The sequence below is a fragment of the Hyaena hyaena genome, unplaced genomic scaffold, assembly GCF_003009895.1.
Source record: "Hyaena hyaena isolate Hyena2069 unplaced genomic scaffold, ASM300989v1 scaffold_151, whole genome shotgun sequence".
Taxonomy (NCBI): Eukaryota; Metazoa; Chordata; class Mammalia; order Carnivora; family Hyaenidae; genus Hyaena; species Hyaena hyaena.
Genome location: NW_024080783.1, coordinates 1,228,509 through 1,252,552, shown reverse-complemented (window position 1 = coordinate 1,252,552; position 24,044 = coordinate 1,228,509). Strand labels below are relative to the sequence as shown.

Sequence of the window (24,044 nt, the reverse complement as noted above, 5' to 3'; positions counted from 1 at the left end):
AGCTGAGGAAATCCTGGTTTGCTCCCCAACTAAATCACTGTTAATCAGAATTACCAGGTTACACAGTAAAGTCTTATTTAAATAATCATAACTAGCAAAAAAAAAAAAAAAAACTGTTTTCTTGAGAAGCTGTTCTACACAGGACGAAATAAAGTTGGAAGCATTTTATTCTCTCAAAATTCTCTCTTACAGTTAGTTCTAAATCACTGAAAAGTAAGTCAGACATCTCACAATGCCTTTCTTCTAATTTTCCATTATCTATAGTCTAATAGCCTTATCCTTTTCGTACAGAAAGCCACTCTGGAAAACAAGCAGTAAATAGAATACTGGGCTTGATTCTAAGAATACTGGGTTATCAAAGTCATATCCAAAGATTTTTTTTCAATTTAAGATTGAGCTCAGATGAATCTGAAACTATGGCTCCAACGGGGGCGCAACACCGGAAAAAAAAAAAAAAAAATCACCTGCTCAGCACTTCTTGTTGACTTTAATAATTCTGGTATTTTTGAACTCTAGCTATCAATCAAAGGCATCCATAAACCCTCAAGAAATTACCTGAGCTAGAAAAACGCTGTCCTTAAAACTATAAAAGTTTGAAACAAAATTCTTTCTTTTACAATGTCTTGGTTTGGGAAACACTTTCAAAGCAATGAAAATTTAGGTATTTTAAATCATTACTTGTATGGGCATATTCAGTAGCTACCTTCTGTTTAAAATTGTTTCCAGGACACTTTGCAGAAATGCAGGTTTCTGAATCTATTGATTCAGAAATTAAAGTTTTCTGACTATGACCCTTTTTCACATATAAGGTGATTGGTTCACACGAAATAAGGCATTTTTATGGTCCTACTTTAAAAGAATAGATTTGACCAACAATGTAGAATTTACTCTTAAAAGGGATCGTCTCAAAAACTTTCAACCTAATTATATACATGGAAATACTTAAACAGAAAGTATCCTTTAACTTGGCTACAACATAAAAGTAAATAAAGAACCAAAAATTACGACAAGGCCCCCAAGATCTAGATAGCTTGCTGAAAACGAAGTCTCCTAATTTGGAAGGAGGTATCCTGGCTTTTGAAATTCTGAAACCAGAAGTTGCGATCTCAACACAATTCATTAATGGACCAACTTATTCAACACAAACCAATAAATATCTACCTGGTTATAAAACCAAAGTGAGGGTATCTTAACACAAGATGAAACATACACAACCCCAGGCCCCCAAACTCACAAACATCATTAGCAATTTAAAGTCCACTTGCACAACAAGCACAAGTGTTATAAGAAGTTTCTTTATCAATATAGTAGCAGTTGGCATTTCTACCCTCCATCCTCTATTAACCTAAAATTAGGTGTTTTAACCTAAAGCTTGTTTTTTTACCCTTGCCTCACGCCAGGAAAAAGGGGGGGAAATTACAAACCAAGAAATTATGAATAAAATATGGAAATGTAGGATTTGGGCATAGTTGAGGAAATCTACCAGGTTTTTTTTTTTATCCTCCCCATTTAACTCCCTTTCACATGCTAACATATGCACACACACCACATACCTTTTTCCTATGGAATTCAGAATAATTTACAGATTAGGAAGCATGTCACGATCGTATTTTCATTACAAGGAGCAGAAATGCTCACAAAGAATTTGATGGGTGGTAAATATGAGATCAGATATGTGGTCATCTCACACCTCAGCTGCTCAGAACCACCAGTGAATCTGTTCATTGTTGCCTTTCAGTGTTCTTGGAGGGCACAAAGTTAATACAAAATACCTGTGTGCCATTTATATTAAACAACAATACCAGAGGATGCTTTTTGTTTGTTTGCTTTTTAATCAAAGCAGAAAATTCGGAGGGGACTCCTAATTAACTTTTAAAGTTACAGAATTGAAAAGTTAAACTGTCATGGAAAGTAGCTGATATTTTCAGGGATAAACACTCGCCCATGGCACGGTCATAGCAGGAGAAAGGCATTAAGTTATTTACTGAACTTCTCTCCATTTCCTCTAAAGTGTAGTTACATAAAACATGTTTTTAATTACTGATTTACTTGAAATATCTAAAAGACTACTTCATTCTGTTAAAATATAATATTCTGCATATACTTCCTCAAATCTTTCATCTCCCTTTAAAGACCAAAAGGGAGCAATCCTTCTATCATGACTAAATGAGTTCATATTTGTTATGAAAACCTACAGCACCAACTGAAAATTTCTAGCACAGTCAGCACATGAAATTCCCGAAAGGGTGATGGTGCATCAAAAGGCTAGCAACTCTGTTCCGATAGAATAATAAAAAAACATCTAAAGGACTGTAAATTCAGCATCAATGGCGTTTCCGGCAGGAAGGCATTTCTAAAATTCCACCTCCAGTTTAGTTCTTCAGGACACAAACCAAAAGACCTCCTGTCTAGATAGCGATCTACTACAGATATTTCATACAAAATGTAAATCAGTTATTAGGTACAGAGCCAAGAGAATTCATTTTCTCTGCTTAGAACTTAAGCAGTTTTATTTACTTTTGGAGAAAAATATTGGGAAGTATAAAAGGATGAAATAAGTTTCCACCATGCCAAAGATAAACTTTCTTTTTTATTTTTTCTATTTTGGTAATTCTTCTGGAAGCATGTTAAATTATAATTGCAAGAGATAATGAACATAAATTGTAAAACAGTACACAATGCTGGTTTTTACACTAAAATATAAAACATCCCACAAGTCTTAACATTTCATGTATTTTCTTTTAAGCCCAAACTGTCCTAAGTCCCCACTGTGTTTTCAACAGAAAGGAAATATTTATAGCACTAAATTGGACTGATGTAAAATATTAAAGCCACCTTGGCCTAAATGGAATGCTCAATAACATTCTTTAAGATGGTTCTGACCAATTGAGGAAATGAGACTATGAATGGGAAATTTGATTAAGAGTTAAAATTACCATTGAGTTCTTTAAAATGTACTAATGAATAATTAATAGCAAATGCAGTTCCTAGGCTTCCCTTACAACGTTCTCAAGCAGAATTGAAAGTAATGTCTGTAGTAAAATCAATCATCTACATGTTATGCACAGGTGGGTACAGGAAGTACACACACATAGAAAGACATTATGAAAATGCATACACTTAATATGGGCTATAAGATAGATGTAGCTTAGGTAAAATATCAGCGTGATAGATTTTAGATCAGGATTTACAACATCCATACATCAATACCAAAACAAATCTCCACTTTAAAAGCTTAAAAAAATCAAAAGCATTCAAGAAATCCTTTGTTCTATGATACTGTCGTCTTCTACCCTCAATGGATTCCAGCCTCCTCCTTTGTGACACGGGATTTTATTGATCTCAAACATGTTCACATTCAGAAATTATTCTCCAAAGACACCTCATGGGACTGCCAGCCACCCAGATAGCACACATCACACACATTTTAAAAAAGGACAGGAGTTTTTGAAACATACCACTATTTGGTCAGCACATCAAGTGAAGTTAACCAGGCTCTCTTCTAAACAGACTTTTCCCTTAACTGGTAAAAACACGAGATCTACTGAATTGGCAGTAGTAAACGCTTGATGAGTTAATACATGAACGCGCAATCACCCCCAAATCTCTCCTTCTGTAAGTCCTTATTCATTGAACAACTGAGCGCCTAAATGACCTATTTTCAGGATACTTTCCTCACACCTGCCAGGTCACTGTCCTGATTGAGAAACTTCTTGCTGCTGCAGCAATTAATTTTTAGTGCCTCCTAACTGTCCCGGGTGTTTGCATTCAATTTGAAATCTGTTACTTGTTAGACACTGTTCGGTCCTAGATCTTTCAGAGAATAGCGAGTTTATGGCGCAGAGAGGGGAGGAGGCGCGGATCTCCGAGAGCCTGCCCTTTATTCGGAAATGAGGAGATGTGAAAGGTGGAAGCCAGGGCAAATAAATAAATAAATCGGGTTTGCAGCCGGAGCGTTTGCCGGCCGGTACGAGCACCCTTTGTAATGCAGGCCTCCCGGGGCTATCGCCTGCGCTAATTGCTCTAGGGCGCTTTCCAAGTTCAAAAGTTCACCTTTTACGACCTCACAAAAGCTCCCTACACGTTACCAATAAAAACATTCCGCGGCAAACACCGAAGGGGAAAATATCAAACAGATACAAATAAAACACCCCGCGGAGGGAGGGAGCCCAGGGTGGGGGGAGGAGGAGGGCGAGTCGGCCGGGAGGAACCCGAGGACTTGGCCGGGACGCGAGGGCTGGGGAGTGCGGGAGGAAGGGCCGGGCCAGGTGAGGAATTCTCAGCGCCTGGGTCCGGGACCGCGGAAGGGAAAAGGGGAGCTGAGCTCGGGCAGACGCGGGCCGGGCCGGTGGGAGGGAGGAAAGGGGCAGGTGTCCCGAGCGCCCGGCCTGGCTGGAGATCTGAGCCAGCAGAGAAAGGGGCTGAGCAGGGGCGGAGGCAGGAGCGGAGGAATGGGGTGTGGAGCAGGCACCGAGAGGTCCGAAAAGGAACCGCTGAGCGGGCAGCTAACGAACTGGGAGGGGGAGGGGGGTGTCGGGGCAGAGGTGGAGGCTCGCGTAGCTTACAGGGGTGGCACGGGAGGCCCGGGACTGCAGAGGAGCAGGAAAGCGGTTCCTGAAAGGTGAGGGCACAGAAAACGACGGGGACGAGGGTGTGGCGTCCGCGGAGGGAGGGGGCACCCGCGTGGGAGAGGGCTGGGGGGGAGGGGAGGGCGCTGAAGGGACCCTCTGGGGGGAGGAAGGGGAGGCTGAGCACGGGGGACCCGAGGGGGAGGGAAAGCCCCCACTGACGGGACGCGAGGTGGGGGGGCGGGGGTATCCGCGCTGTAGGGACCCAGGGGAAGGGGAGGGCACTGCGCTGAGGGGACCTGGGGGGAGGGAGGGAAGATTCGCGCACAGGGGACGGGGGCGGGGGGAGGGGAGGTCTGTGCTGAGGGGACAGGGGGGAGGGGGAAAACGAAGGTACGGGCCGAAGGAACCGGGCAGGGGGAGGGTCCAAGCTGAAGGGAACGGGGGAAGGAGGGGGAGGGTCCACACTAAGTAGGACGGGGGAGGAGAGGGAGGGTCCGCGCTGAGGGGACCGGGGTGAAGGTCCACGCCGAGGGGACCCAGAGCCGCTGCGGCATCCCAAAGAGTCGTCTGAGAGGAGGGGAGCCCCCGGGGCAAGGGACAGGCAGTCGGTTCTTCCTGGGCCCGGGCTCCACACGCCCCTCACCCACCGTTGCGCGGCGGCGGAGGGAGCGCGGCGGGCGGCTCCAGGAACCCCGCCGAGCCCCCGCCGCCTCCCCCTCCGCTAGGCGGCCGTTCGTCCCGCTCCATGCGGTGGTGCTCAGGGCCCGCGCTCGGTTCGCTGCTCCGCCATGACCGGCGCCCTCGTTCTCGTCGTCGTGGTCCGCCGGGGGGAGGGGGCTGTCAGGGGCCCGCAGGCTCCCGGCCGCGGCGCTCTCTGGGCCCCGAGCCGCCCGGCTCCGCACCCCTCCGCGCCGCGCCCCCTCAGCACTGGCCAGCTCCCTCCCCCGACGTCACGCGCCGCTGCCACGCACGGGCCTGCGAGGCACGCTGGGAAGTGAAGTCCGCCGGGCGAGGCCGGCCACTCGGGACCCCACCAACTAAAAGGGTAGAAGGAAGATTAAGCATCCCTGAGACGTGAAGGCCAAGGCCTGTCAATATCCCGAACCGTGATAAAAGCTTCTGGTAAAAATTTAGCAAACATTACTTCACAGCCTTCTCTTTATTTGAGTTTTCCGTGATCAACGTTCCCTACGATTCCCGGTCTCCCCCCGCCTCGACAATGAGTCTTTCCAAGGGGCGGATCGCCAAGGAGCTGGGTGAGCACGTGCAACGAAGCCCAGCCCTGTGGGCGGGGTTTAGAGGGGGCGGGGTTTGGAGGCCTTCACGAGGGACTTCCTTCGCGGCTTCGGGACAAATTGGACCAGAGATTAAAGGGATGGAGTTTAACTCCAGGTGACTACGTTCGTATGCAAATAGAATCTATAAAACTCTGCTTTCCGGGCTACTCTTAAAAGCCTTTACCTCCGGGTGGGCGGGAAGGACTACTGTTTCTCTTCCTCCTCTTTAATTTTCCCCCTGCTGAACAGAATGGCAAACTAAGCTCCACGCTATTGATGCCATTAAAGAAACTCTGAGACTCTTGACTCCTGGTGTCTTGAAGCCCTCTGTTTGAGAAACTCCTTACCCAGCGTTTTTCGCCTTCCCTTCTCCTCGGTTACCCTTGTCTGTAAAATGGGATTAGAAGAGGGACGAGGTCCAATCCGAAGATCCCAAACCCCTCACCTCCACCCCCACCCGCTCCCTGCCTCAGTTTCCCAGAGCAAGATGCCGGATTTTGTGGTCTCCCTTTTCCCGGCGGAGCACCTTCTGCAGCCACCAGGTGGCGCGAGGCCACCAGCCTCTGGGCCTGCCCAGGCGTCCGCCTTCAGCGACCCTGTCAGGAAAGGATTCATCCTGACTGCCTCCCCAGGTCTAACTAAGTCGTATCTGGCCTGCTGGAAGACAAAGAACAAGACCTCTGGTGCTTTGGCCTGCCTCCACTCTGCCAGGTCATGCCACAGCTTCCTCGTGGCTGCCCCTTCCTCATCACCCCCCTTGTCCCTCCCTGCCAATCCACTGGCTCCTGTCAATCCTTGCTTAATTTTTTTTAAATCCTTATCCTGGCATTTGCACCCCTGCCTAGTCTGACCCCTGTCCACATTTCTCATCACATACCTTCCCTCACCTGCTACACAGGATGCTTTGCAACGCTTCTTTGCAATTTGAAGGTGGCTGTTCCTTACCAACATTGGTTAATCTGTATTGTATCTTTAATCTGTGCTGGCCACTGTTTGATTTACCTTACCGCTATGTTGTTTAAACCTTACACCTGCTCTATGAGGTAGGTCTGATTTTGTCCCTATGATACAATGTTGAAGTCACCCAGCCAGCAGTGATGGGGATTCCAAACCCAACCCTGGCCCCTTGAAGCTGGCTTCACCGAACCCACCCCCAAACTCCTAGTCTTCTTTCAAGATCCTGTTCAAATATATCCTCAGGGACACCTTTTAAAATAGTTCCCACCAGGGGACATCTAGATCTCCTCTGTGTTCCCTTACAGCTTTGTTGAGCTAATTGCTTCCCTACTACCATTCCCCAGCCCCAGAAGCGAAGAAGCCTTTAGTGTGGTGGTGGTGTGAGGGGGAGGGAGGCAGAGGTCCTCTGGGTCATACCCTCAGCTCTGGGTTCTAAAATGTGTCAGGACCACATGGCTTTCCTAGGCCTTTCAGAACTTCCCTTTCTATCACAGTTCTCTGGAGGTAGTGAGTTCGTCTTCCCTGGAGATACAATCAGAGGCTAAATGGCACTGCAGAAACCTGAAAGCCAGGGGTTTCAGTGGTGGACAGATTCTAAGTTGACCCTCAAAGATGGGGAAAATTTCAGCCAAATACTTAGCCCTTGGAAGCAACTCCTCCTCCTCCTTCAGACTCCAGCTTTGTTGTCACTTCCTCTTAAAAGCTTTTCTAGACCTGACTAGTCAAATCCCTTTATTCTCTCATCATTTTAAGATAATGCTAAGCACAGAGCTTAGACATAGTAGACAATAAATAATTGATGAGTGGGGTAAAAGGATGAAAAGACAAATCTGACTTTTCTACTTAGTAACTGTGACCTTGAGCATGTTACATCTGATCCTCAAAGTCCTGGCTTCTCAGGGGGCGGGAAGGAATAGAGATTATTGCTACCTCACAGGATTGTTATGAGAATTAAATAATATAATACATGCAGGGGTGCCTGGGTGGTTCTGAGGGTTAAGCATCCAACTTTTAATCTCAGGTCAAATCTTGATCTCAGGGTCATGAGTTCAAGCCCCACGTTGGACTCTGTGCTGGGTGTGAAGCCTACTTTAAAAAAAATAAAAATAAAAATATGGGGCACCGGGGTGGCTCAGTCGGTTAAGTGTCCAACTTCAGCTCAGGTCATGATCTCACAGTTTGTGACTTTGAGTCCCTCATCAAGCTCTGTGCTGCCAGCTCAGAGCCTGGAGCCTGCTTCGATTCTGTATCTCCCTCTCTCTCTGCCCCTTCCCCACTCTTTCTCTCTGTCTCTCTCTCTCCGTCTGTCTCTCTCTCTCAAAAAGAAACATTTTTTAAAAATTAAAAAATAAAAACAATATGCATGCAGAGCAATTAATATTAGGTCTCACCTAATAAATGGGACCTGTTACTACTGTAAAAGAGCCATCCTAATTATCAGTTACCTCTCTTCTGAAAATGCTCCTTGTGAAGAGTCAAATACTATGAAACCTAGAAAGGTGAGGGAAATGACAATGTACCGAGACCCAGCCACTGTCCTAAACATACAGAGTGCTATGAGGTAGGCACCTATATGGGATGTTTTCCCTACAGTGTCTGCCCCACCCTACCCCCAATCCTGGGAAGTCAGTACTTTCTCTCAATTTACAAATGAGAAAACAGGCTCAGAAAGACATGGGGAAAAATCTATCACCACAGGACTCCTGACAGCAGGGCTGGAAAGGAAAGTATCCAAGGATAAGGAGGGATCTTCGGGGGAGTGGTCTTGAGGCCAGAGGCAGACAGACAAACAGGATGAACAAGGATACAGACAAGGATATACAACAGGGATATACAAACAAGACAAGGATACAGCTAAGGGCACGGCAGGTATGAGCCCCATTGTGGGTGCTTTCCCCTCCACCCTGTGGTGGTGGAGACTAATCCGATCAAATAACCACACAAGCCCACAAGTGCACATAAGTTCTACAACTGAGAACACACTTAGAAGATTCTAGTTCTGTGGGAATATGTGGCAGGTTCATTTTGGGTGGTGGTGATGATCAGGGAGGCTTTCTGGGATAAGGAACACTGAAATAAGATAATAAGAATGGGTAAGAGTGAGTGAGATTGAGCAGAGAGAGTTTCAGAAGGAAAGAAGAGCATATGCAAAGGCCCCAAGGCCAAGTGAGAACTTAGAGAATCTACTGTGACTGGAGCCTGCCTGCTGAGGGACAGAGGGGCCGGACAGAAAGGGTGAAAAGGAGGGAACAGAGACCATGAGGTCATGTTGTGGAACAGCCAGCAGGGGGCAGAGTTGGGGGGGGCATTGCCTTTTTCTTCCTGAGCCTAACCAGAGAGTCAGAGCCGGGCTGCATGGGGAGAAAGTTCTGAGAAAGGGAACCCCTACCCAGTTTTGTTTGCTTTAAGTACATTTTGTCTATTATTTGAGTAGATAGGACACACATTACAAAATTCCCAGATGCAAAAACGTATTCAATGAAAAGTAAACCTTTCTCCTCACTCATATTCCCAACAACTGTTTTCCCTCCTGAGCAACAACCACTGTAATGATTTATCGTGTGTCCATTCACAGATAGTCTATGCACATAAGAACACACACACCACATCTATATTTTATATTAATTTTGCCATGTCCCCAGATATCTAATTTGAAAGAGGCTAATTTGCACTGAATACCTGCAGCATGTGAGTCAGGGAGCACCAGACCTTATGCTTGGCCAGTCGTTCCTCAAACTAGAAGTCCCCTCGAGGGCTTATTAAAACACAGATTCCTGGGCCTCATCCCTAGAGCTTCTGCTTCCTTAGACCTGGAGTAGGGCCTGAGAATGTGCATATCTAAGTTCCCAGGTGATGCTGGGGCTGCTGGTCCTGGGACCATTCAGCTAGCTGCTCATGCACAAGGTATGTGCACTGTTGACTTATTTCTCTCCCACAAGGGAAGGCATAAAGGACACAAGGAAACACACATACCAACTAGAAAGAGTTTCATGCGGCGATAAATTCCATGAAGGAAATAAAGAGGGGAGGGGGTAGACATGAGGGAGTAGCATGTGGAGCACATATAAGGATTCCTTTTTGAGCAGTTAAAGTTTACAAGGGCAGGTAACAGACACACAAGTGGAACTGTCTTGGATCGGGGTGGGGAGGGGAGGGGAGGGTCACCTACAGAGGCTGCGTGGAGAGGAACGAGAAAGGTGTCTGGTATCCCGGGGTGCGCAGAGGTGGAAAGACAAGCAAAAGTGCCTGAGAAAGAGCCCCGTGCAAGGTCATACGCGGAATCCGGAAGAAGCCGAGGGAGCTGAGGGTTCGGGAAGGAGGCATGATCAAGCGCTGTCGATTCTGGGAGATTAGAGAGGTGCCGCCGTAGGTGCGGTGACAGAAAGTCCCGAGGACCCCAAGTAGCCATCTCCCGACTCAGACGGACGAGCGCTGGAGCGAGGGATGAGCAGGGAACCTGAGGCGTGGCGCCCAGAAGCGGCTCCTGGCGAGTTTTGCTGCCTAGGAACCAGAAACGAAGCACTCCTTCTTGAGGATGAGGAAGGGTGTTTAAAAGGCAGAGACGCTACCAGAGTTTAATTGGGGGTCGACGGGGAGGGATCACGGAAGGAAAAGGAAAAGAAACAACGGGAGAGAGAGAGGTCCGAGCCGTGAGAAGGGTAGAGCTGGCGGGGTCTGGGGTGTTTGGAGAGCTGGAAAGTTCACCTGCTCTGGAAACATCACTTATCTGAACTTCACAACCGCTCCAAAAGGAAAGTACTATTTTACAGAGTAGGATACTGAGGCTCAAAGAAGTGAAGGGACACGCCCAAGGTCCCACATCTCACAGGACAGGACCTTCCTCCGTGCGGGGACCCCGCGTTCCGCGTTTTGGCCCCGCGGCTCCTGGGGACTCTGAACAAGACCCTTTTTTGTGTCCTGGCTGGGATGCCCTCTGGAGAGCCGCCCAATGGCGAGGAGGCCCCGCAGAGAGTGGGCCGGGCAGGGCGGGGTGCCCCCTCCACCCTAGCTCCGCCCCCGGCAGCGCGGGAGGGGGCGGGGGGCGGGGGGCGCGCCGTGCGGGCTTCGCTGGCGGCCGCACAGAGCTCGCAGTGCGGCCCGCGCTTCCCGGCGTCGGCACACGGCCGTCCGTGCCCACCGTGCCCGTCCCGCCATGGCCGCGGCCGCCCTCCTATCCCGGCCCCGGCCACTGCCCCTGCTCCTGCTGCCGCCGCTGCTGCTGCTGCTGTTGCTGCTGCTGCTGCGCGCGGGCCGGGTGCGCGCTGACAGTAAGGTACGCCGGGCCCTCTGACCCGGGCTCAGCGCCGCGGGGAGCCGGGCGCGAGGGGGCGCTGTGGCTAGGGTACCGCCCAAGGAGGGTGTCGGGCCAGGAGAGGAGGACCAGGACCTGGAGACCCGACGGGCTCAGCAAGGAAGCTGCTGGGGCCAGGACTCAGGGAGAGGAGCGCGTGGGGAAGAAGCGCTGAAGATGGTAGGAGTACTTGGGACCTGGGACCCAGTCCAGTGCGGGGAGAAGGTCAGCACTGAAACTCAGGGCCAGGGAGAGGGGGCCCTGAGAGTTTGGAGGGGGCGCAGACAAGAGATGCAGCCCCCAGCCCAGAAAGGGGATTCCCAGGAGCGCTGGGCAGGGGCAGTCTGGCTGAAAGTTTCCACGGCAGGCTAACCACGTGGGGTAGACTCCTGGGTAACTACTACCCAGGGATTCCTGGATTTGCAGCAGAGCCTGAGTCAAGGCTTTCAGGCCATGCTGGGGATCCAGAGTCTCTACCCAGTGAACTCAGTGGGCTGGCCGCTTGCCTGGCCTCTGGTAGTCCTGCCAGGGGTCTAATGTGCCTTCTGGAGGACACCTTGTTTCCGGGAGGGACCTGAGCTGTTGTTCTCAGTTGTGGCTAAAAGGATCTGCTCTGGGGTCAAGCAGACCTGAGTTCAAATCCCACCTCCGTCTCTTATCTGGGCGACCTTGGGCCTTTACCTCTCTTAGCCTCCATTTCCTCGCTTGTAAATATGGGAATAATAATGGTTCGCATTTCCTGCAGTTGGTGTTCTTAGTGAGGTCACGACTATAAAATGTTTAGCACCACACCTGGTACCTAGTAGGTGCTCAATAAATCATACTGTAATTAAGAAATCTTACCAGTGGAACCCAAAAGGAGAGGAGATCCAGAATGTTGAGAGAGCAAGCACTTAGAACCAGTCAGAGCAGGGACCCCTTGAGGGTGTTCTGGAAACGACCCAGTAAGGAGGAGGAGGGGACTGGGAATGAGTGAAGGGAGGGAAGAAGGTCGGGCCCTGCTCGTACAGCATGAGAACAAAGGAGTGACTTTTTTTTGGTGTCTCCCTAGCCTCTTTCCTGCGTAGAAGGTGAGGCTGCACTGCCCACAGGCAAGGTAAAAGGCAGAAGCCACTAGCCACATGATAAGTGTATGAGCAGTGGGCACTCACCTCACTGTGAAGATTTGGCTCAGGGTATGAAAACAAGTGAGCTGCGGTCCTGACCATGTGCTCCAAAGACAAGAAGGGGATGCGTATCATTCTTATTTTACAGATGGGAAACTCAGGTGTATAGAGAAGTGGCCAGCTTGTGGACCCAAAGACCTAGGTTCTGACCCTTTGTTGTTCTCTGATCCTGTGACCTTGGGCAAGTCACTGCCTGACTCTGGGCTTCAGTTTCCCCATCTGACAAACAATCTCTGTCCAACTTCCTTTCTATGTAGGGCCTTCTCCGATTCCCTGACCTGGCTCAGGTAGGGGAACAATAAGCAAAAAAAAAAAAAAAAAAACCAAAAAACGAAAAACCCCACACAACCTGATGAGTGCTTTGCCCCTCCCATCTCTCTGGCTGGGAGGATTACTTGGTCCTGGGCATCCTCTGAGCCCTGCAGAGGGCTGTAGAGCTTGTGGGGGAGGGCTAACATTCAAAACAAAGCAAAGACAAAGAAAACCCAACAGCCTGTTTATGTAGTGAGTCAGCTAAACACTTGCTAGGTTGGGGTGTGTGTGTGTGTGTGTGTGTGTGTGTGTGTGTGTGTGTTTAGCTGTTCCAGGGCAAGCTGGGGCTGGTGGGGTAGGGAGGTGCACCCTAGAGCCTGCAGGATGCAGTGCAGCCCTCCTTCAGACACCTCCAACCCCACACCACTTCAGCCAGCTGGGAAAAATAAAAATCAAGTGATGGGTGAATTTACTCTGCATTCCTCAGCACAGCCGGTCTCCTGCTGGCCCTACCGAGAGAGCTGTTTTCATTATCACCCTCCCCCTCCCCCATAACCATCCTTCCTCTCCAAGCCTGTCCTATTTGGGGGAGGAGAGAGCCCTTCAAGGGCCAGCTTGGGACTTGAAGTCTATATATGGTCCTAAAGGGTTAAATTGGCCCCCACCTTAGGCTTCCTGCTCCTGGGAGGTTCGGCCTCCCCCCACTCCTGCCCCACACTTTCAGAGGTACAGGGGCAGCTGAACCCTAGTACTCACCACAGAACTCTGTGGTGTCAAGGAGTTCCTCACTCAGAGTGCTTTAATTTATAGCAAGTGTTTATAGCAAGGTCTCTCCTAAACAGGACTTGGAGTTTTCATCTAAGGAAGTGCTTTGTCCAGCATGGGAGTGGGAGAAGGGCTTCACAGATTCCTCAGCATTTCCGAGGGGCTTTCCAGCTTGGAGGGACAGACAGGTAACCACATGTGGCACCAGAGACTTCAAGGAACCTGCTTTCTGCTGTATGCCCTTGGAATGTGGCTGAGAATTCCCCATTGCTACCTCAGTTGCCCCATCTATGAAGGGTGCTTTACTTCTATGCATCCAGGTATGACAAGGGGTGGGGAGTGTCTTTGGTCATCCTACCAACCAGGGGTCCAAGGACAGAGGGTAGGCCAAGGCTTGTGAAGACTGGGCCAGGGGAGCAGGAGGGGCTGGCACAGGCAGGATCAGATGTTCTAGGCCAGGCTGGTCTCTGGGGGCTTCGGTGTTGTTGCGCCTCCGCTCGGGGAGTTTCTGCCTGTGGGTGTAATTGAAAACAGGCTCAGGGCAGGCAGGGGATACAAGTGATGAAGTGCTCCTTCCATACACAAAGAGTGTGGGGCCAGGCTAGGCCCCACAGGGTCTTTACACAGGGAAATTCTTGCCCCAACATTCCTGATGGCTGGACATCCAGAAGAAAGTACTGAGAAACACCCTGTGTGCCAAGCCTCATGCCCAGCACTTCAGTTCAGAATCTTACACAGCCCTGCTGCCAACCTCTATTTGACAGGCTGGAACACTGAGGTCAAAAGAGTCAGGTTGAAGAGTTTGGAGAATCCTGGGGTTACAGGATTCTGAGCCTTCAGTGGGCATCCAGATGGCCTGGGGAGCCTCAGAGTCTGAGTTAAGGAGTGTGGACTCAGGCCAGGGCATCTGCATTTTCCAAGTGTACTTCAGGTCATTCCAGGGCACGTCCGTCCAGTTGAGAACTCATGGAGATACAGGGAGCCATGGAGGTTTGTGGAGCAAGAGAGTAAAGATCAACAAAGAGAGCTTCTGGAAGAAGCTAGTAGAGAGGAGGCTGCTGTGTTTCTAGATAGCAGTTAATGTGGTCTAAACCTGGGCTATGGTCATGGAGTGGAGGCCCAGGGATAGAGATGGGAGATAATTAGGATAAAAAATTGGAAGAACATGACTGATGGCTTGTCCTGTGTAAGACGGGGGCTCAGAGATCTGGGTTGGGTGGGAGGGTAGGTAGACATCAGTTGAGAAAAGATGCTGGGTCCAGTTGTGGATGGCTTACTTTTGCGGGTCCTTGCCATCCAGGGAGGTGTCCAGCCGGCAATAGGCCCCAGGGGAGGTCTTTGCCTACAGGACACGAGACTGGCTCTTAAAAGTGAGTCTGGGATGGCCATGAGAAAAAAAGGAAGACTCCACCTCAAGGCGACACAATTTTAATCTGTTCATTTCTAGAACATTTCACAGTGTAAACCCTCCCCTGTCCACTGTGGCCAGATTTATCCACCTTCAGAAAAATCTCAGCTATGCCTTCTTACAATCTCATTGTACAATTTCCTTGCAAATACCTAGGGACGTTTTTTGGTTTGTTTTTAAATGTTATTTATTTTGAGAGAGAGGGAGAGGGAATGGCATGCAGGGAGAGAGAGAAGGGCAAAGAGAGAGGGAGAGAGAGAATCTCAATCAGGCTCTGCACTGTCAGCACAGAGCCCAACACAGGGCTCGATTCCACAAACTGTGAGCTGAAATCAAGAATCAGACAGTTAACTGACTAAGCCACCCAGGCACCCTCAAATACCCAGGGATGTTTTTAGCATGAACCACCCACACTTCTAGGGTGTGAGGCAGCAGGTGTGTGCTGAGTGAGGCTATAGAAAGAGATGTGGGCCAAGGCAGGGACTTTCCTGCTTCACAGCACCTCCAGCCCTCATGCCAAGGGCAGGGTGGGCCAGGTCCTCTGCCTTCCCCTGTGACCCACCCCGGGCCCCCTTTTCTGTCCCAGCCCAGTTGTTGTTGTTGGAGAAACCCTTGCCTATTGATTATGGATGGTCATGGGAGGAACAGCAAGTAAACCAGTTTTAGAGTCAAGCTGTTCTTAGTGACCCTGGACAAGCCTCTAGTGGTCTCTGATACTCAGATTTCTCTTCTGTAAGAGAGGGCTGTGATGAGAGCAAAGAGAGGTAGAAAATGATGTGAAAATGTGAGGGAGGGCTGTTGGCGGCTACTTGAATAGCAGGAACCCCTTAAAGAGCAGTTACTCTGTGCCAGGCTTGGTGCCAGGTGCTCTGCATGCATCTTGACTCATTTCAGCCTCAGGTCAAGCTTATGAGGCAAAGATTGTTACCCTCCCCATTTTATGGAGGAGGACGCAGAGACTCAGAGCAGTCAAGGCCATGCAGGGGAATGGAGGAGCTGGGATTTGAGTCTGGGTTTGGCCCCTCACCATGATGCTTTGCTGCCTCCAATCGAGCATTGCAGGCCCCAGTAATCACCATAGGGAGGGCCTTGCCTAGGCTCCTGGCAGCCGGGGCTGGAGCAGAGGCCCTCTTCCAATCTCTGGCAGGTATCAGGGCCCCGGCCGCCCACCTCAGGATGTAGCACCTCATCTGGGGAGAGAAGGAATATTGCAGTCTGATGTGGAGGCTGCTGCTGGTGGGGGTGGACATTGGGATTATGAGTGGGTCCCCAGGAGCAAGCCTCTCTGGCCTGGCCACACAGAATACATCCACATCCACCCACTGGGGACTAGCGGGCGGGGGCGGGGGGTGGTTGGAGGTCCCAGCAGAGGTGGGAAGGGGGCCTAGGAAGCTGGAAGAGAAGGCAGGCTTAATGTACTGGCCAAGATCTAAGGAATGCGCAGGACCCCTAGCCTGGCTGTCAGCATTCACAGGCAAGGGAGAATTGCCCCCGAAGTGCCCAGGGTACACTCCGCCCACAGAGGGCCCAGGACAAAGCTACTGGTGGTTTCCTCCTTCCCCACCCTCCTTGTCCCCCAGGGGACTGGAAGTCTACCCACACTGGGCTCTAATCCCCTTGAACAAGACATTTGATGGCTCCAGGGCTCAGTTTTCTCGTCTATAGGACCCTGCTAAGAATATCTACCACTGTATACACACAGAGAAAGAAGCAGAAAAACAACCCCTTTTCAGGATTATTGGTAGTAATAATAACAGCTACAATATACAGAGTGTGCTGTGGGCTCCTGGTACCAGACAGAGCATATTCCTGGCGTTCCATCTCTCAGTCCTCACACAGTCCTTTGTTGGGTAGACACTAGTAGTACCCTCATTTTACAGATGAGGAAACTAAGGCACAGAGAGTTTAAGTAATCTACCCAAGAACACACAGCTGTAGGTGGGCTATGGTTGTTGCCTAAGCACTGGCCCTACACTCCCCCAGTGCTTAGTGAGTTCTCAGTAAATGTCACCTCCGGGATCTGTGCCCCAGGCTTGCCTCCTCCATCCACCATCTCTCCACGAGACAGCCCAAGTGAACGTCCCATAATGCAGATCTGACCCTGGCTCTCCCCTGCTTAAAATCTTTCCATGACTCCCCAGTGTTTTTAGGAAGAAGCCAAGATCCTCAACCAGCTTTCAGGGCCCTCCACGAGCTGGTCTCTGCCACCCCAGGGTTCCTGCCATGATGAAGTACCAGCCAGAATGAAGCTCCCCCAGACCCCCAAGTGCCAGGCTGTTGCTCATCCTTCCATGTCTGATTTGCTGTCTCTTGAATGCCCTTCTCACTAAAGATGCCCCCCCAAGGGTGCCCTCTTCTGAGCAGTCTTCCTGGGTGTCTTCCTGTGTGTTCTCAGAGCCCACTCTGCCGGCTTCTCATATAGCAGGAAACCTCAAAAATGTATCTCAATCTATTTCTTCTGCACCTCCAGCTGTCACCCAGGGTCCAACAGAGGCTCCAACAGGTGTCTGACAGCTCAGAACAGATATGGAGAACCTTTGGCCCTTCCTCCGAGGGCCCTGGGACACTCAAGGGTGCTGGGGTTGGCAGAAAGCCCAAGGGAGCCATGAACTGAGTCCTGGTGGCTTCAGTGAGAGCTAAGTGGCCATGAGGTGTTTGTTGCTTGAGCAAGAGCTAAGAGCCTGGAGCCCAGGGTGGCCTGGCTGAGCCAAATAGGGGAGTGGCCTACCAGCTCACAGCTACTAACCAAGTTGCAGACACCATGGTCTTAGCCCTGCACTCTAGCATTTCTGCAAAATGCAGGCTCATTTATCCAACAGATATTTACAGAGCATCTGCTATGGGCCATGCAGGCACTATTCTGTGGCATAGGAGAGAACTGAGCAAAGTCCCTGTCTCTAATGGCTCCTTCAGTAGAGTAAGAAAAAAGCAAGCAAACACAAATACTTCAGATGGTAATAGGTATAATAAAGAAAAACAAAGCCACTAGATAAGGGGACAGAGAGTAAGGGGAGGTGGGTAGTCTGGGAAGGCTTCTCAGATGAGGTGATGTGTAAATAACATGAGGGAATAAACCAAGGGAGTATCAGGGTTTCAGGATGTGGGTACCACATCTGCAAAGGCTGGAGTGGAGTAACCCAAAGGAAGGAAAGGGTGACGAGAGGAGGGGTTGGGGAGAGGCCATCAGCTCACCTAGGCCTTGAAGACCATGATAAGGCGGTAACTAGCCCCTCCCCCCATACACAGATATTAAAGGATGTGATGCACAGGAAAACTGAGATATAGTAAAATGCCCCATAGAAGGTCTTCATTCTTATCTTTTACTATAATGATAAAATACACATGATAAGTTATATGGAAACCAACTTGACAATAAACTATTTTAAAAATACGCATGATATTTACCATTTTAACTATTTTAAAGTGCACAATTCAGTGGCATTTAGTACATTCACAGTGTTGTGCAACCATCACCACGACTCGGTTCGAGAACACTTTGATGACTGCAACCATCACCACGACTCGGTTCGAGAACACTTTGATGACTCCAAAAGGAAACCCCGTGCCCATTAAGCAATTGTTCCCCATTTCCCCCCTCCCAAGTCCTGGCGACCACTAATCCCCTTTCTGTCTGTGGAGCTGCCTATCCTGGATGTTAATACAATATGTGGCTTTTTGTGTCTGGCTTCTACAACTTAACAGCATGTTGGCAACGTTCATCCAAATTGCAGCATGTATCAGTACTTTGTAATATTCCATTGGACAGACTCACTACTTTTGTTTACCCATCCGTGGATGGACATTTGGATTGGTTCCACCTTGTAACTATTGTGAATCCTGCTGCTGTGAACATTCACGGGCAAGTCTTTGTTTGAATACCTGTCTTCAGTTCTTTGGAGAAGTCATCTTTGGGCAATAATTCTATCTAGGAGTAGAATTACTGGGTCCTGTGGTAATTCCATGGGTTTTCAAGAGTTTAAAAAAAAAATTTTAAGTAATCTCTACAACCAATGTGGGGCTCGAATTCACAACCCTGAGAACAAGAGTCACAGGCTCAACTGACTTAGCCAGCAAGGCGCCCCAAAGGCCAAGGGCACTGGGTTCTGCTACCTGTCCCCTGTGGCTCCTCCTCTCTCCTTCTCCCCCCAGCACTGGCCTTCGGCTCACCTGAGCTCCTCTTGCAGGTGTTTGGTGACATGGACCAGGTGCGAATGACCTCAGAGGGCTCTGACTGCCGCTGCAAGTGCATCATGCGGCCGCTGAGCAAGGACGCGTGCAGCCGGGTGCGCAGCGGGCGGGCGCGGGTGGAGGACTTCTACACTGTGGAGACAGTGAGCTCGGGGACTGACTGCCGCTGCTCTTGCACGGCACCACCCTCCTCACTCAACCCCTGCGAGAACGAGTGGAAGATGGAGAAGCTCAAGAAGCAGGCACCGGAGCTCCTCAAGGTAGACTTTCGGGGGGATGTGGGGAAGGGAGTACCTCCTGGATGAATATCTAGCACGGACTGTCCTTTCAGTGAAAAGTCCACACACTGTAGGTAGGTGCTGTTGTTACCCCATTTCACGGGTGAGGAAACAGAGGCTCCCTGAGGGGAAAGCCACTTCTTGCCCAATACCATTTGCCAGTGATGGAGGCAGCATTCTTACGCTATTTACCCTGTGCTCTAGCGTGTCTGCACAATGCAGCCTTCTTTATGCAACAGATATTCACAGAGCACCTACTATTGGCCAGGCGGCTACCGTTTGGGGAATAAAGGAGGGAACTCATTGAGGTCCGTGCCTTGAGTAAGGGAGACAGAAGAGTAAGGGAGACAGAAAATAAGCAAACGAGATATATACTTTATCACCTAGTTCAGTGTCCTATATTTCACCTAAACCAGTTCATCTGTCAGCACCTCAGAATATAGTATTTTAAATTTTAAGTTTCATGGCATTTTATTGTTCTTAATGTAATAACACCATTTCCCATATTCAACCACCACCTGCATACCAGATGTTGTGCTAAGCTCTTTTTACAAATTTTTTCCTCTAAATTCTTGAAGCATTCTGGGAAATATGGAATCACTATCCTCATTTTATAGGCAAGAGAACTGAGGTTGGGGAAGTTAGGTAACTGGCCCAAGCTCTCACATAATGGCATGTAGCCTCGGGGTCTAAACCATACTTTTATATGAATGTTATGCTTACCTCCCTCCAGCCACCTCTATAGGCAGATCAGAAAAAAGCCCCACCTCCGGGGGGCCACCGCCCCATGCCAGGGCTTACCACCAGGACACATGGCTTGAATAGGCATGTGCAGGCTAGATCACAGTCCCCACAGCCAGCCAGCCAGGCACCTTTGTGGCATTCATAACACACCCAGCTCAGTGCTTGGTGGGGCTGGGATTTGAACCACGTACTGCTGTATCTGAAGCATGTGTTCTAAACCACATTGCTTTCCTGTTTTCCTTTCTGTAATGGACTAGATAAACTTGCTGTCTTTTGAGAGTATCTTTTTCTTTTATAATTTCTTCCAACCATATGACTATCTATTTTGCCTTTTTTTGGTATCAAGAACTGTGAAATTGTTACCCTACTTATAAGATAACAAGTCACCCTACACGTTTCATGGGCACTGGCAGAAGACACAAGCCTCCTGGGTCAGAGACTAAGGACTTTATTACTCACAGCAGCCAGAGTATCTATATTTTCTTGAACTGATTTTTCCAGCTCCACTTCCCATGGGGTGACAACCGGATGATGCCTGCACACACACTGGGTTATTTCTCAAGAGTGGAGCCCCAAGTTTAAAGAATCCAGATCTTTTACAATGGGCACTGAGAACACCTTCCCTACCCTGGAGGGAAACACTCTATATTCCAAGATTGTTCACCATACAATAAGATGTCCTGCAACAAAGACAAGACAGTCAGCGCCTCTGCATACACGACATGCAGAAAAGCAAGAGACCCGTGAAAAATTGTCTCCAACATTTGGCTAAATATATTTTCTTTAAATTTAACTTTCGTTTTATTTTTGTAACAATTAAATGGATACCAAAACTCTCAAAGCTGGGATAGGATTGAATTTGAGAGCAAGTTGCCTCTTAACAGCTTGTCAGTGCCTGGGGCGAGGGCTCTGCAGACTCCAGGCCCTGAGGCTATATAGGCCAGTCTTGAGTTATAGGGACAAACCCAACTTCTACTCAAACCCACTTCTCATTAAGTAAATTGTAAGCATACTTTATGTGACGATACACAAAATTTTTCATAAATTCTGGATAATTTAATCCTTGCCACAACCCTTTGGAGAGGGAATTTATGGTCCCAGCTCTACTTATGGAGGAATCTGAGGCCCAGAGAGGGATTGTGACTTGCCTAAGATCTCACAGCAAGCAACTGGCAGCACTAAGGTTTGAACTTAGGAATTCTCTTCTCTGTCCCCTTGCCTGTGGAAGGGGTCCCTCGGCAGCTTTCAGCCAGGAGCCCATTGTCCCTTAGCCCTTTTCAGTACACAGCAGCCATGATGGTTTTCGTTCAGTCTTGTAGGACCAGAGTAGGGTAGCGGTGAGATTGACCCAGTAGGTGGTGTCATAGGAGGAAGAAAAAATACCGTGTCTCATTCACACTGTAGGTGCAGTAGCAGGTACCTGAGAGGTACCCAGAAAACCCCAAGAGGAGAAGGGGACAGAGGCGGTATGAGACAGGACTGAGGGCTCTCTCATTAGGGTTAGCTCCTCCTCCTTCATCAGGAGGCTCTCTATGGGCAGCCCCTTCTAAGGGAAGCCCATGGAGGAGGGGGAGCAGGGCACACCCACGCTATACCCTCCCCTGTCTCTACCCCAGCCCTTTCTCTCAAGCTAAGAACAGCTGTGATTTGGTCTCCATTGCATGACTCTGAGTAGGAGGGAGAGGATTCTAGATTCCTTGGGAATGTTAGTGACAGGTGCATACCTTTCACTTCTTCACTCCCTTTCCTTCTGGACATGAACTAGACACGGCCCCACCCTTGAGGAATCCCCAGTCTTATGGGGACACAGCTCCTGACTCCAACAATGCCAGTGTCATTGGTGCTGGGCCACAGGATGTCCCAGGGACTGTGGGAAACCCAAAAGAGGAGGTAACACTAGAGCCGGGCTTTGAGGGCTTGGTAGGAGTCCCTCAGGCAGAGAAGAAATGAGGGCATTATGGGTGAGAGCAAGTGGAGTGAATTTGGCCCAGGATGGCTCCTTGCGCTCTCTCTACTCCAGCCCCACTAGCCACCTGTCAATTCCTCTAACATGGTGCTTCTCAATCTGTGGTGAAAGACAGATTTTTAAAAAATAAGAACCAGGGCACCTGGGTGGTTCAGTAAGTTAAGCATCCAACTCTTGATTTTGGCTCAGGTCATGATCTCAGGCTTCGTGAATTTGAGCCCTGCATCAGTGCAGAGCCTGCTTGGGATTCTCTCTCTCTCCTCTCTCTGCCCCTCCCTCACTCGTGCTTTCTGAGTCTCTCTCAAAATAAGTAAATAAACTTAAATTTTTTTATTTTTAAAAAAGGGCAGCCTTTAAAATTTTTTTAAATAAAAAAATAAAAACCAAGAACCAATTCTTTTGGAAAATGCCATAAAAATCAATTAATCGAAAAACAAAACAGAAAACAGACATGCAACATACAAATCCAGTGTTTTACTAGTAGAGTCAACAGATTAAAGATTTCTTTGGCAGAGGGATCTGCAAGTTTGTAAAAGTCTACTCTCACTTTTTGTCATTACTCTATCACAGATGAGCGATACACGCTTTGGTGGCATGGCCCAAACACACCGTGTTTCTTCTCCCCTCCAGCTCTTTACACAAACCGTTCCCTTGGCCTGGATTGCCCTTCTCCTGCCTTCTTTGCCTAATTTGGGCTCCTGCTGCAGAGCTCAGCTCAAACAAAACTCCCTCCTGGCATACTTCACTAATCCACATCTGCTCCTAGACAAGGTCAGTGTCCTGTCATTAATGATCTGGGCACCTCTCTGTTACTCTCTGTTCTTTGACAGCCTGTGAAGGACCATGAAGGCTTGCATCTGTCTTACTCATCACTGCCCTTCGTGCCTGGCCCAGAGGAGACATTTGCTGAAGCCAAAGATGATACAGGGGCAGAGCATAGAGGGCTCGAGTGCCAGGCTTAGGAAGTGAAAGGTCATATATGAGCACTGGGGAGCCATGACAAGCTATCTAGCAGGAGAGAGACCCATGGTCAAAGCTGTACTTTGGAAAGCTAGTTTTGGTCGCCATGAAGGCACCAGAGTGGATCTGGGAGGATCCCCTTTAGTCCCCTGGAATAGTATCATTATTGCTGATATTCATGAAGCCCTTGCAGCGTGCCCACTGTGCGGTGGCCTGTCCAGACACTACTGCGCCTGACCACAGCCCTATTGCCTCATTTCACAGAGAAGGAAGCCGAAGCACACAACAGCCTATGTGCATGGTTCTCAAACTGTGCTCCCCTGAGCCCAAGGGGTACCAAGCAACTCTTCAGGGTCTGAGCCTTCAGGGTCTGAGGTTACAGGGGAGCAGACAAGACTCAAGGCCCAACCCCTACTTCCGTGAGACTTCTCCACTCCCTTTTTCCATTTTAGAGATCAATGTCTACTCAAAGAAAAGATTTCTGGCTTAAAACAACTTGAACACCCCTGGGAGAGTGGGAGTAAAACTGTTTTGGAAACAGCTGGCCAGGGCCAGACAGGAGCACTGGCTTGCTCAGAGCCTGAGAAGTGCTGCATGTCTCGGAGTGGGGCCTTGCGAGAGAGTGGGCTGAAGGAACAGCCCTTCTCAAGAAGCCAGCGGAAGCTGCTTTCCAGCTGGCCCCCCTTACCATGGCTTCCCTAACACTCGCTGGCATTTCAGCCATCTAGAGAGGCCATATCCTGATGACGTGTGATGGAGATAGGAAGGGGAGCGACATCTGCAGGGAGGAGCCCTGAGCTGGACAAGGGTGACACAGCATCTGCCACTGACCTGTTTGTTGTGCAAGCTCTTCCCTTCTCTTGGCCTCTGTTTCCCCATCTGAACACAAGAAGGAATGGTAAAGCATGATAGGAAAGAGGTTTTGGGTGTATATCAATTCGGGATCTGCTGCCAGCCCCACCATTTAACAACTGGGTGGCTTTGGACAAGTCACTTCACCTAAACTTCAATCTCCTACTCTGTAAGATGAAAATAAAAGTTGTCCAGACTTTGTCAGAGTGCCTGACTGGCTCGGTTCGTAGAGCACGTGACTCTTGACCTCAGGGTCATGAGTTCAAGCCCCATGTAGGGTGCAGAGATTACTTTAAAAAAAAAAGGAAGGAAGGAAGGGGAGAGAGAGAGACAGAGAGAGAGAGAGAGAGAGAGAGAGAGAGAGAGAGA

The 24,044-nt window shown here is 49.3% G+C and overlaps 2 protein-coding genes across 4 annotated transcripts in view; one reads left to right on the top strand and one right to left on the bottom strand.

Moving 5' to 3' along the window:
- NR6A1 (nuclear receptor subfamily 6 group A member 1) overlaps nt 1–5,400 on the bottom strand; it is a 236,684-nt gene extending 231,284 nt beyond the window's left edge. Inside the window, exon 1 of one of the 2 annotated variants that reach the window (XM_039239008.1) lies at nt 5,219–5,400. In XM_039239008.1, coding sequence (XP_039094939.1) covers nt 5,219–5,318 — 100 coding nt within the window. In that variant the 5' untranslated portion in view covers nt 5,319–5,400. The remainder of the gene's footprint in view (nt 1–5,218) is intronic. The other variant, XM_039239009.1, reaches the window with a different exon arrangement.
- Nucleotides 5,401–10,878: 5,478 nt separating this feature from the next.
- Nucleotides 10,879–24,044, top strand: part of OLFML2A (olfactomedin like 2A) — a 27,443-nt gene continuing 14,277 nt past the window's right edge. For both annotated transcript variants that reach the window (XM_039239051.1, XM_039239050.1), the window contains exons 1-2: nt 10,879–11,078; nt 18,872–19,135. In XM_039239051.1, the coding sequence (XP_039094982.1) occupies nt 10,959–11,078; nt 18,872–19,135 (384 nt within the window). In that variant the 5' untranslated portion in view covers nt 10,879–10,958. The remainder of the gene's footprint in view (nt 11,079–18,871; nt 19,136–24,044) is intronic.